Source organism: Esox lucius, chromosome 2, assembly GCF_011004845.1.
Source record: "Esox lucius isolate fEsoLuc1 chromosome 2, fEsoLuc1.pri, whole genome shotgun sequence".
NCBI classification, from domain to species: domain Eukaryota; kingdom Metazoa; phylum Chordata; class Actinopteri; order Esociformes; family Esocidae; genus Esox; species Esox lucius.
In genome coordinates this window covers 20,641,260-20,654,471 of record NC_047570.1, presented here as the reverse complement: position 1 = coordinate 20,654,471, position 13,212 = coordinate 20,641,260, and the positions used below count along the sequence as shown (strand labels likewise).

Sequence of the window (13,212 nt, the reverse complement as noted above, 5' to 3'; positions counted from 1 at the left end):
TTCAATTTATCAAATATTTTTGACTGATCATGCAAAAAAAGAATATTGTTAATGTTGTAAATGTCTGTTGTAGCTGGAAACTGTTGATTTTCAATGGAATACTGCATGTATAGTGGGGAGAACAAGTTTTTGATACACTGCTGATTTTGCAGGTTTTCCCACTTACAAAGCATGTAGAAGTCAGTACTTTTTTTAAGCAGAACTTAATATTTGGTACAGAAACCTTTGTAGAAAATAATCCCTAAAGAATGATGTTTCCACCTCCATGCTTCATGGTTGGGATGGTGTTCTTGGGGTTGTACTCATCCTTTTTCTTCTTCCAAACACGGCGAGTGGAGTTTAGACCAAAAAGCTCTATTTCTGTCTCATCAGACCACATGACCTTCTCCCATTCCTCCTCTGGATCATCCAGATGGTCATTGGCAAACTTCAGACGGGCCTGGACATGCACTGGCTTGAGCAGGGAGACTTTGCGTGTGCTGCAGGATTTTAATCCATGACGGCATAGTGTGTTACTAATGGTTTTCTTTGAGACTGTGGTCCCAGCTCTCTGCAGGTCATTGACCAGGTCCAGGCTGTGTAGTTCTGGGCTGATCCCTCCCCTTCCTCATGATCATTGATGCCCCACGAGGTGAGATATTGCATGGAGCCCCAGACCGAGGGAGATTGACCATCATCTTGAACTTCTTCCATGTTCTAATAATTGCGCCAACAGTTGTTGCCTTCTCACCAAGCTGCTTGCCTATTGTCCTGTAACCCATCCCAGCCTTGTGCAGGTCTACAATTTTATCCCTGATGTCCTTACACAGCTCTCTGGTCTTAGCCATTGTGGAGAGGTTGGAGTCTGTTTGATTGAGTGTGTGGACAGGTGTCTTTTATACAGGTAACGAGTTCAAACAGGTGCAGTTAATACAGGTAATGTGTGGAGAACAAGGAGGGCTTCTTAAACAAAAACTAACAGGTCTGTGAGAACTGGAACCGGTGATCAAATATTTTCTGGATTTTTGTTTTAGATTCCGTCTCTCACAGTTGAAGTGTAGCTATGATAAAAATTACAAACCTCTACATGGTTTGTAAGTAGGAAAACCTGAAAAATCAGCAGTGTATTAAATACTTGTTCTCCCCACTGTATGTGGAGCACTCCCCAAATAGAAAATAAAATGAACACACAATTAGTCACATTCTTCATGGACATTTTCCTCTATCATCCTTTAGAATTGCCATAGATGCACCAAATCATTCCAAATGTGAGGTGAGGAATTACTGAAATCTGATCCACCTAAGTCAGTGGAGATTAAAGGTGTCTGAAGTGTTAAAAATCGACATAAAGGGACACATTAACAGTCTATTGGTATTAAGGACCTAATAAGGAGTAGGGCCAGCATTTGCGTTCAAAACAGTACCAATTCTTAGAATGATGTCATACAAATCCTGAACTGTGTTCTGGGATATTACACCCTTCTCCCTCTAGTTTTGTGATGGATATAGGAGGTGGAAATTTACATTTCACTCTGCGCTCAAAACTTTGCATAAATGTTCAAATCTGGTGTTTGAGGAGGACTTGGAAGGTGTGACATCCTGATGTTCATAAATCTACTCTTGAATTTTTAGCCTAGATTATTGGCGCTCCTGGTCCTGTACATTGGTCTTTTATTCCTTGGACAGCAATCAACGCCCTGGTAATGGCTACCCATTCCATTACTGTAGGTAACAGACATTGTGGGCTGAAGGCATGCTTTACTTTTCTCCAAACCTAAACTCGTCTAGATGTAGGAAATAGTGTGAAAGACTCATCAGACCATGTTGCGTTTTTTGTGTTGGTCTTGGCATCCCTTCCATGCATTTCAGTTTTGTGAGGTTTTAGGTGAGGCTGCGTCACAGAGGTGCTGATTCAGTGGAAATATTCAAAGCTGTGCTTTTGGTACATCGAGCAATTATAAGAGTCTGTGTATCCCTGTTGATCCCCCAGGTAGGGCCACAGTGTCGCTGCTATATTATTGTGCTGGGGGATATGAGGAATGCACTTCTAACTTTCTCAGTTTCCTCCAGTTTAAAAGTTGAGGTCCTGGTCCACACCTGCGGATTACCTGGTTTGTGGGGCCCGTTGCTGTCCCTGTCCTTGTCCACCTGGTCATACTTCTGACCTAGTCTAAAATCAAATAGCCTCTGGATTTAGCCCAGAGAAATTTATTAATTATTCCAATTGGACTCTTAATATCTCACCCGGCACAGCCAGAAGAGGACTGGTCACCCCTCTGAGCCTGGGTCCTCTCTAGGTTTCTTCTTAAAATTCGGGAGTTTTTCCTAGCCACTGAAATTCAATACTACTGTTGTTTGCTCCTTGGGGTTTAAGGCCGGGTGTCTCTGTAAAGCACTTTGTGACAACTGCTGTTGTAAAAAGGGCTTTATAAATACATTTGATTGATTGATTGATCAGCTTTGACTTGCATAAACTTTTCTTATTTGTTGATGCAAGTCTGTTTTTCATATGCCGATTATTTTTAAGACTTTTCCCCTTTATACATTCAGGTTTTGAGAAAGAAAGAAGTTACTTTTTTGTAAAGATGACTACTCTGTCTTCTTTACCTTCAGTCTGTTCTCTGTACAAATTGAACCCTCCAGTGCAATTTCTGTCTAGAATCCTCATAAATAACCTGAAAGGCTCAGACTTCAATGAATTTCAACTTTGACAGTAGGCTTCATATATTCAGGTTCATAAATGCAAGTCCCTTACAAGTTTTCCACTATAGGTGTGCTGATACATAGCTGTTTACTACATACCAATAACAAATACAGAGAATCTGTATTAAATGTAATAAGTGCAGGAACTTTAATCTTACCATAATTGGACTTGGGCACCTATCCATTTTGCACGTTGGATTTATCGCCTGTATGTAGTTTCGGTCCCTGGTCATTTAAGTGAACTCTATCCTCCTTATAAAGTCTGCCATTTAAAAGAAATGTAAACTTTTTTACAAATGGAATGTGAGCAGAGATGCATTGATTTTGTTGTTGCCAGCAATTGAGTTTCCATAGGCAGTAAACCTCATGCTGTCTCTCAAGCAATTGTAATTGTAGCTAGAGGCTTGGGGTGTAGTGCCAGAGATTAAGACTAAATATTTGAAAGTCAGTGGAAGGGCGATGTCCTGTACTGGGATTTTCCTGCTTGGTTTAATGTGTTGAAATATAGGGCTGGTTATCGGCACTGATCTCCTGGGCCCAGTTTAATCTGGATCAGTGGCAGTTTTTCAAAGCAACGTTGGATTGGATCACCCTGATCCAGATTCATACATTTCAAGATTACAAAATGTGGATTACCTGTGCTCTGAATGGGGCTACATATCACAATGTAGGCTACAAGCTAAAGAACGACAGGTAGAATAGCCAGCATGGGGTCACTAAGTGTTTTTATTTGAAGAGACAGAAAACAGCATAATAAATAATACAAATATCCCCTTCCCTTTTCAATTTATTTTCAGTCAGACCCCTCATCTGACCCCCAATAAATAAATAAAAACAAACAAATATGCATTATTCACAGACACATTGTGTATATTTTGAACACGTTTTAAATCATAAAAATCCTAGATGTCCAAGAGTTAACAAAATAAAGAATGTTCAAAGTTTTTCATTTGTGGAGAGACCAGCTTTTTGAAGCCCTGCGTTTAGGAGGTGGATATCAAGTCTAACTTTGTTTTGCTGTAGTTGGGTAAGAGTTATTTGTTCCTCTGCCAGATTAATCTGTTATTCTGCTCTTTCAGTTTCTCAATGAAGATGTGCCTTATGGGCACACTTCACACCTCTTTTCTGAGCTCCTGTGGCAATAACTGCTGGCTTTACCAGTGAGGATCCACCTTCTTCCTCAATGACTGGTTAATTTCTGATAACTGTGTCATTGTAATTAATAAATGGTGAGAAATGACAGTTAAAATTAAATACATAATTTTTTTTTTATTCTGACAGCTGTTTGTGCACACGTATGCATCCAGGTTATTGTATTCATTTTTCCCCCTTGAAGATTTCAGTTTGTTTTTCAATTGAATTGTTCACATTATTGGTCTCATTTAAAGTAGAATAAGTTCTGACATGATTTATCTTTGTCTCATTCTTTTACATGACAAAAACCTAGCATTTTAACAGGGGTGTGTAGACTTTTTATATCCACTGTACATGCCAGATTAGCAGGTTAGTTACGAACCCAAATGGTTGTTTCTATCACTCCTCCTGAGATGGTTTTTAGAGGGAGGGTAAACTACCAATTTGTCATACCTCAGGTAGGCAATGTCGTAGTCTCGCAGATTTCATAGCTGGCAAGAGTTATTTTCTTCTTTAGCGGACAGCCTCAGAAGTCCTTGTTTGTATAGATTCCAGTTAGTTTAGTGGCTTTCTCCAGAACCATGAGCTTGTCTTAGTATCTCAACAATTATGCGACAATCGGCCTGGGTCTATCGTCCCTGGTTTCACCTCCAGTCCGTTTCCCAGTCCTGTGTCCACGTTCCATTTCCTTTTGAGTTAGCAGTAATTTTTCAGAGAGCAGCTTACAAACTGTGCTCACAGATTTGACCCATGTTTTGTTGTTATTCTTCAGGATGCCGTCAAATGCTAGATTGTTTTTCCTCAATTGGCACTCCAAGTATTCTGTCTTGCCTCCTACCGTCTGCATGCACTCACAGATTGTGGATGTATCTTTCTCATTGAAGTACAATCCTTAGAAGGTTTTTCTTGAGTGGTATGATGGCAATTCAAAAGTCCATACAGTGTACGAAAATGTTAGGTAAGACAGAGGAAAACTTTATTGCACAATTAACAGCTATATTTCTTGCAAGGAGAGAGTACACAGTCACAAAGTAACTGTGGAGAATTTCTAAAGTAACACAGGACAATCATCAGTACAGATACAGAAAAAGTGGTGTGGTAAGATACTTCACAGCTGTCTTATGTCAACAATACAGGCCCCAGGCTTGGAATTCCATCATTTTAGAGGCAAGGCCTTCGGTTACACAACATATTTTAGAACAAAAGGCCACATGCCAGGGCACAAAGGCCATTGAGTGAAATAAAAGGATTTGGAGCTTACAAATAAACAACTTGACTTGTTGATAGGAAAAAAACATGCATGGCATTAAAACATACAAACTTTTTAAATATCATATTTTGAATAATAACTTATTATAACTGATGTTTTTTCCACATAAAAAGTTAAATGATCATGTTTTAATCCTTGAAATTACATCTACTCCCCTTCAACATTTTTATAGATTCTGGTATCTGTTTCATTTCAGACTTTTTAGTTGGGAGCGTTCACAAGGACGACAACAAACCGACTGCGGTATTGACAGTTAAGTAACGTTATGCCTAGCTAGCCAGAGGCATAACATTACCTCAGTTACCCAAAGGTTAACCACAAAAGCATCCTATAACATCACAATCACCTGCGCTAATGAGTTTGACCTAAATAAAAAAATATACTGACTTTTTTGTGCGCGGAGCAAGTAATTCTTGTTTTCTAAACTTTCACCACAATCACTGCCAATTGGAGTAATGTCAAACCTAACTTTACTTCTCGGTAGCACAAAGGCCATACAAGGATTTTCGGGACATCACAGTCAGAGCGAAGGGCAACCACGGCAATGGCTGTCATGGCCCCTGTGAAATTCCTACGCTGATGTCCCCTTTGTTCCATCTATTTCTAGGCTGTCCCCTCGCCTTGCCCCAGAGAACTAAGGACACTGTAGGCAACCTTTTCAACGCAGAAGGGTAAAAGAACAGAATACACTGTTCTTTGTCCAGAACCATCAGTTCTTGTTCCTCTTTGGCTACACAGTCCATTTGTGCATTCATAGACTCCATGATAAGCTTTATGAAGCCTTTGAAGTTGCTCTCTTGCTGGAGTAACAATGCCATGTAAAAGTCCTTCTGCTTCTCTTAAAGCTCATGCACCTGGCTTGAGATGATATATTCTTCCAAATGTTTTGTTGTATCAGCAGCATTGTGGTGTGGGGTTGTAGTCTGCTCCTGCTAGCAGTGTTAGCTAAGCTAGGCTAAGCACAAGCTAGCTAGCCGGCTCACTATTATCAGTGTTGGACTTCCACAAAGAATTTTAGTGCAAGCTACTTCAAGTTATTCTAGGAATGCTGTACTTAGTAACCACTTCAGACAACATCTGGTAAAAAAAAATATAATAATCCATATTGCTTGTATAACATGGTTACAATAAAAAACGTAATGAAATATTGGCAAGTAAGCTAAGTCTCTGACTTTTCTTTCACAATATTGCAAGTCGTTCTAGAAAATTGCGTATTAACACAGTCATTGATATTGTAGAACTCTGCTGCCAGATTAAAATGAACGATAAAATTCAGACTCCGTTTTTGGCCTTGTCCCTTGTATAGAGATTTCTCTGGATTCTTTGAATCTTTTAATGATATTATGTACCATAGGTGATGACAGCCCCAAACTCTTTACAATATTACGCTGAGAAACGTTATTCTTAAATTGTTGCACTATTTGTCCATGCAGTCTTTCATGTAGTGAACCCCTCCCCTTCCTCACTTCTGTATTATCTTTCAATAACAAATAATTTGTACAAAAGTCTAGGACAACGTTTGTATTTCGCTTTGTGAATTATTATTTAGTGTAATACATTTGATGAATTACAAACCCGATTCCAAAAACGTTGGGACACTACAAATTGAGTAAAAAAGGAATGGAATAATTTACAAATCTCATAAACTTATATTTATAATATAAGAATATACAATAGAATATAGATAACATATCGAATGTTGAAAGTGAGACATTTTGTAATGTCATGCCAAATATTGGCTCATTTTGGATTTCATGAGAGCTACACATTCCAAAGAAGTTGGGACAGGTAGCAATAAGAGGCCGGAAAAGTTAAATGTACAGATAAGGAACAGCTGGAGGACCAATTTGCAACTTATTATGTCAATTGGCAACATGATTGGGTATAAAAACAGCCTCTCAGAGTGGCAGTGTCTCTCAGAAGTCAAGAAGGGCAGGGGATCATCAATTCCCCCAATGCTGCGGCGAGAAATAGTGCCGCAATATCAGAAAGGAGTTTCTCAGAGAAAAATTGCAAAGAGTTTGAAGTTATCATCATCTACAGTGCATAATTCAGAGAATCTGGAACAATCTCTGTGCGTAATGTTCAAGGCCTGAAAACCATACTGGATGCCCGTGATCTTCGGGCCCTCAGGCGACACTGCATCACATACAGGAATGATACTGTAATGGAAATCACAACATGGGCTCCGGAATACTTCCAGAAAACATTGTCGGTGAACACAATCCACTGTGCCATTCGCCGTTGCCGGCTAAAACTATAGGTCAAAAACAAAGCCGTATCTAAACAGGATCCAGAAGCGCAGGAGTTTTCTCTGGGCCAAGGATAATTTAAAATGGACTGTGGAAAAGTGGTAAAGTGTTCTGTGGTCAGACGAATCAAAATTATAAGTTCATTTTGGAAAACTGGGACGTCATGTCATCCGGATTAAAGAGGACAAGGACAACCCAAGTTGTCATCAGCGCTCAGTTCAGAAGCCTGCATCTCTGATGGTATGGGGTTGCATGAGTGCGTGTGGCATGGGCAGCCTGCACATCTGGAAAGGCACCATCAATGCTAACAGTTATATCCAAGTTCTAGAACAACATATGCTCCCATCCAGACGTCGTCTCTTTCAGGGAAGACCTTGCATTTTCCAACATGACAATGCCAGTCCACATACTGCATCAATTACAATGACATGGCTGCATAGAAGAAGGATCCGGGTACTGAAATGGCCAGCCTGCAGTCCAGATCTTTCACCCATAGAAAACATTTGGCACATCATAAAGAGGAAGGTGTGACAAAGAAGACCTAAGACTGTTGAGCAACTAGAAGCCTGTATTAGACAAGATTTGGACAACATTCCTATTCATAAACTTGAGCAAATTGTCTCCTCAGTCCCCAGACGTTTGCAGTCTGTTATAAAAAGAAGAAGGGATGCCACACAGTGGTAAACATGGCCTTGTCCCAACTTTTTTAAATCAACTTATTTTTCCCTTAAAGTGATACATTTTCTCAGTTTAAACATTTGATGTCATCTGTGTTTATTCTGAATAAAATATTGAAATTTGAAACTTCCACATCATTGAATTCTGTTTTTATTCAAAATTGTACAGTGTCCCAACTTTTTTGGAATCGGGTTTGTACATAAGAAGCTGAATCTTAAATAATAAACAAAAATGTATACAAAGATGGTTGATATTTTGTTTTTCTCCTAATGAAAAACAGTAACGTGGGATACATTTTTAGAATTGTCGAAGATATCATCTGTATTATGTTTCATTGATCATTAATTTGTTGAATGGTCAAGGAAATTTCTTGTTTTTCTTTTGTAAGTTAATTCAAATTCAAATAATATAATAATAGGTGTTGGTACTATTCCAGCAAAGTATCTCTGGCAAAGTCAATTCAAGGCCAGTAGGTGCCACCCATTTTAGCCTCCTCGTCACAACTATATTGAACCCGGGGTGTAGTGGTTATTAATGAGATTAACTTGTTTCCTCCTTCCCTTCCACAGTGGCCAGGTGCACCCGCTGCTAGGGCGTTTCAGTGAGCTGGGAACTCTGCTGTCTCATTGGAAGTTGCCAGTTAACGTAGATGCTGTTCTTCTGGATGCTGGCTGCTCCTCCATGCAGATGGACTGTCCCAAGAGAGGTTTCTCCCTTAGTAAGGATGGCCCTCTTGACATGAAAATGGATGCTGAAAGGTGAGGCCACAAATAGTCACCTCTAGTGATAGTATTATAAAGCACTGTTACATGTCCAGTATTGTAATACAGTGAAGGTGTATCCTCAGTGTGTGGTGAAGATATAGGCCTTTTTGTCAGCCCATGTTGCTGTTAATATAGGAAACATTCTGTATTTGTATTCCACAACCCATATTAAGTCCTGTCTCCCCCCACCCAAGTATGGAATCACATTCCCACTGCGCACTGGGAAATTTCATTTTAATATAAATGTGTGGTGGAAATTGTATGTTGTACTGTTTTTCTGTTGCTGGCATGAAATTAATTTATTCCAGAAGGTTTATATATTCACATAAGGGTTGTCACAAAACAATACTCAAAATAATACCACTGCATTAATGTCATAAAAATAATAAATCTAATGAAAAATTGTTAGATCCTGCCCATGATAACATACAAACAAAATAGTTTGTGTCATTATCTAGTAACACACTAATAATTGTACTATTATTATAGCATAAAAATTAGTTTCACAAACCACGGTAAAAACAAACCTGAAGAATATTCTAGCATACAATTTGGTCTGTAAGAATGTCTCCTTTCTTTCTTTCTTACTTACTTACTGACTAACTGTCTACCCCTTGTTATATAGTGTAGTGATTAGAGACATGGACTACGTAACAACAGGTCCCGCGTTCGACTCCTGTCACTGTCAAAACACATTATGTCTTAGGATCTGTTCACGTCAGACAAAAACTTTGCTGGCTACAACCTTCTGTAGCTACGTTATAGCAAGCCTAATGCTTAATGGTGTTTTGACTGTGACAGCCTAACAATGATTAATGATGTCTAGCTAAATATTCAAACTGCGTGATGTTACTGTGTGACTCAATAATATAATGTCAAGAGGCTATACCGACACCTGGCAGTCTCTATGGCATGGTCGTTAGACACAGCCTCTCACGTGGGAGACCCAGATTTGCCTCCAGGGAGGGCAACAACAATCTCTTTTCATTGCCGGGCCAACTGAACTAGGCTTGCCTGGTTTCTTGTTTTTATGAATGTTTTTGTCTACCTCTAGGATATAAATATTTATTTCACTTTTGAATAGCAATGCTTGTGGTAGTCTACCAACCAATATTATGTACAGGAGCACAATACAACTTTTCTGATATTGAAGGTATGTGTACGGTATGGTAGAATAACATCTTGAGCAAAATTAATGTATTTGATTTGCTATGTCTGTACTCTTTGATTTTATCAACAAGATGTGTAACATTAGTCCATTTTTGAAAAAGGAAAAAGTTTACCAAATAAATGTATGTACAGTGGGGAGAACAAGTATTTGATACACTGCCGATTTTGCAGGTTTTCCTACTTACAAAGTATGTAGAGGTTTGTAATTTTTATCATAGGTACACTTCAACTGTGAGAGACGGAGTCTAAAACAAAAATCCAGAAAATCACATTACATGATTTTTAAATAATTAATTTGCATTTTATTTCATGACATAAGTATTTGATCACCTACTAACCAGTAAGAATTCCGGCTCTCACAGACCTGTTAGTTTTTCTTTAAGAAGCCCTCCTGTTCTGCACTCATTACCTGTATTAACTGCACCTGTTTGAACTCATTACCTGTATGAAAGACACCTGTCCACACACTCAATCAAACAGACTCCAACCTCTCCACAATGGCCAAGACCAGATAGCTGTGTAAGGACATCAGGGATAAAATTGTAGACCTGCACAAGGCTGGGATGGGCTACAGGACAATAGGCAAAAAGCTTGGTGAGAAGGCAACAACTGTTGGCGCAATTATTAGAAAATGGAAGTAGTTCAAAATGACGGTCAATCTCCCTCGGTCTGGGGCTCCATGCAAGATCTCACCTTGTGGGGCATCAATGATCATGAGGAAGGTGAGGGATCAGCCCAGAACTACACGGCAGGGCCTTGTCAATGACCTGAAGAGAGCTGGGACCACAGTCTCAAAGAAAACCATTAGTAACACACTACGCCGTCATTGATTAAAATCCTGCAGCGCATGCAAGGTCCCCCTGCTCAAGCCAGCGCATGTCCAGGCCCGTCTGAAGTTTGCCAATGACCATCTGGATGATCCAGAGGAGGAATGGGAGAAGGTCATGTGGTCTGATGAGACAAAAATAGAGCTTTTTGGTCTAAACTCCACTTGCCGTGTTTGGAGGAAAAAGAAGGATGAGTACATCCCCAAGAACACCATTCCAACCGTGAAACATGTAGGTGGAAACATCATTCTTTGGGCATGCTTTTCTGCAAAGGGGACAGGACGACTGCACCGTATTGAGGGGAGGATGGATGGGGCCATGTATCGCGAGATCTTGGCCAACAACCTCCTTCCCTCACTAAGAGCATTGAAGATGGGTCGTGGCTGGGTCTTCCAGCATGACAACAACCCGAAACACACAGCCAGGGCAACTAAGGAGTGGCTCCGTGAGAAGCATCTCAAGGTCCTGGAGTGGCCTAGCCAGTTTCCAGACCTGAACCCAATAGAAAATCTTTGGAGGGAGCTGAAAGTCCATATTGCCCAGCAACAGCCCTGAAACCTGAAGGATCTGGAGAAGGTCTGTATGGAGGAGGAGAAATCCCTGCTGTAGTGTGTGCAAACCTGGTCAAGAACTACAGCAAACGCATATCTCTGTAATTGCAAACAAAAGTTTCTGTAACAAATATTAAGTTCTGCTTTTCTGATGTATCAAATACTTCATGCAATAAAATGCAAATTAATTACTTAAAAATCATACAATGTGACATGTAGAAGTCTGTAATCCTACAATTACAGACTTCTACATGCTTTGTAAGTGGGAAAACCTGCAAAATCGGCAGTGTATCAAATTCTTGTTCTCCCCACTGTTTTTAGGCAGGATGTAGTTCTAAATCTGAAATTGAAAGTGATAAACTGATTAACATTAACATGATCAAATATGAACACTTTAACACAATTGCCCTAAGTTTGGTTATGCATGACAACTCTTCTATATGAGTAGGGTGCTTCGCCATTCGCTGCAAATACATAGAAATCAATGTGCCTTTTAACAAACACATGGATGACATGAAGACTTAGAAAAGCAAAATGTAGGGAATCATTTTACTATTTCAGTAATTGTAAAATATATATTTGTATTTATTTGTATTATTTATTTATTTTTACAGCTGTTTAAAGCTAGTTAACCAAAGGGGAATAACTTTATTTGCATAGAGCATTTTTTTTGTGCAGGTAACAAACATCACAGAAAGGTAATTATCAAACCATTTTGGGTGTTTTAGTATTAAATAAAAATACAGATGTTTCGGAATACCTTGCAACGCTACTGCACATTGTACACTCATAAGGCCTGGAGTTCATATTCTATCAATCTGTCTATGCCTCAGTGGACATTAACAGTGTTTTGTGAAATTGACTATGATTTAGTTTCTGCATGAAGAAATGCCAATTCCTATTGTATAATCAGTAGGATTCCTAAGCTGCAGAGATTACACAGCTGTAAAACAGGAGTTACTATAAGCCGAGCGCTCTGCCACATTAGGTAGACTTGAAGACTGTATATTGAAGACGTCTTAGATGGAAAAACACCTCATGGTTAGCTATGAATCCAGTCTGTGCAGTCCATGTGGACCAATTTATAGAATTAAGCCAATAATTAAAGGGGTAATTTATCCAAAATGCATATTTTTCTCCCAATTTGTTTTTCAAACAATCCATTATTCAGCTTTGTCCCAGTCTGTAATTAGTGTTATTAGCATTGTCCAAATTCATGAATAAACGGTCCGTACCTCTATTGCAAAGCTGCATTGCAAGTGGAAAACTACTCCAAAATACTTCAAACTACATTCAGTAATCTGTCGTGGTGGCATTGATTTTTTTAAACTGTAAACTGACGAAACAGCCGGCGGAATTGGCTGAATTCAAACTGGCACTAGCAAACTATTTCCTTTAGCCACCATACACAGCGACTGTTCTTTGGCAGTGATGTCATCAAGGTGAGCATGAACTTTAACCTCAACAAGCTATGTGAAGATAGGTTGCTTCGCCTAGATTTTTTATATTGCTGCTTGTTTACACTTTATTATTACTATATTTTTTGCTTTATTTATATCTTAATTCTTACTACGTAGATGTCGTGTGCCATGTCACAAGAATTTAATTGTGCAGGATGACGCTGTGTTATTCCATGTATTTGATAAATTAACTGGATTTCCTTTGTTTGTAAGTATCTATGTCGACGTCTGCCTGCTCGTTTACCTGATTGTGGATCTTGAGTTAATTATATTCTACCTGCTCTGCCATTGGGAAAAAACCTCTGCCTCTCCCGTATCGTATTGTGGGAGAATCAGTGGAGCAACTTTGCCAACGAGACATACAATTTTAGCGAGAAACATTTTAATACAGAGGATCATAACCCACATTCACCTTGAAGAGAAT

At 39.2% G+C, this 13,212-nt stretch overlaps 1 protein-coding gene across 1 annotated transcript in view; it reads left to right on the top strand.

The window, feature by feature from the left end:
- The window catches only part of mettl15 (methyltransferase like 15), a 152,432-nt gene that overhangs the window by 109,441 nt on the left and 29,779 nt on the right, over positions 1-13,212 (top strand). The window contains exon 4 of the mRNA XM_010890490.4: positions 8,586-8,774. Within this exon, the coding sequence (XP_010888792.1) occupies positions 8,586-8,774 (189 nt within the window). The remainder of the gene's footprint in view (positions 1-8,585; positions 8,775-13,212) is intronic.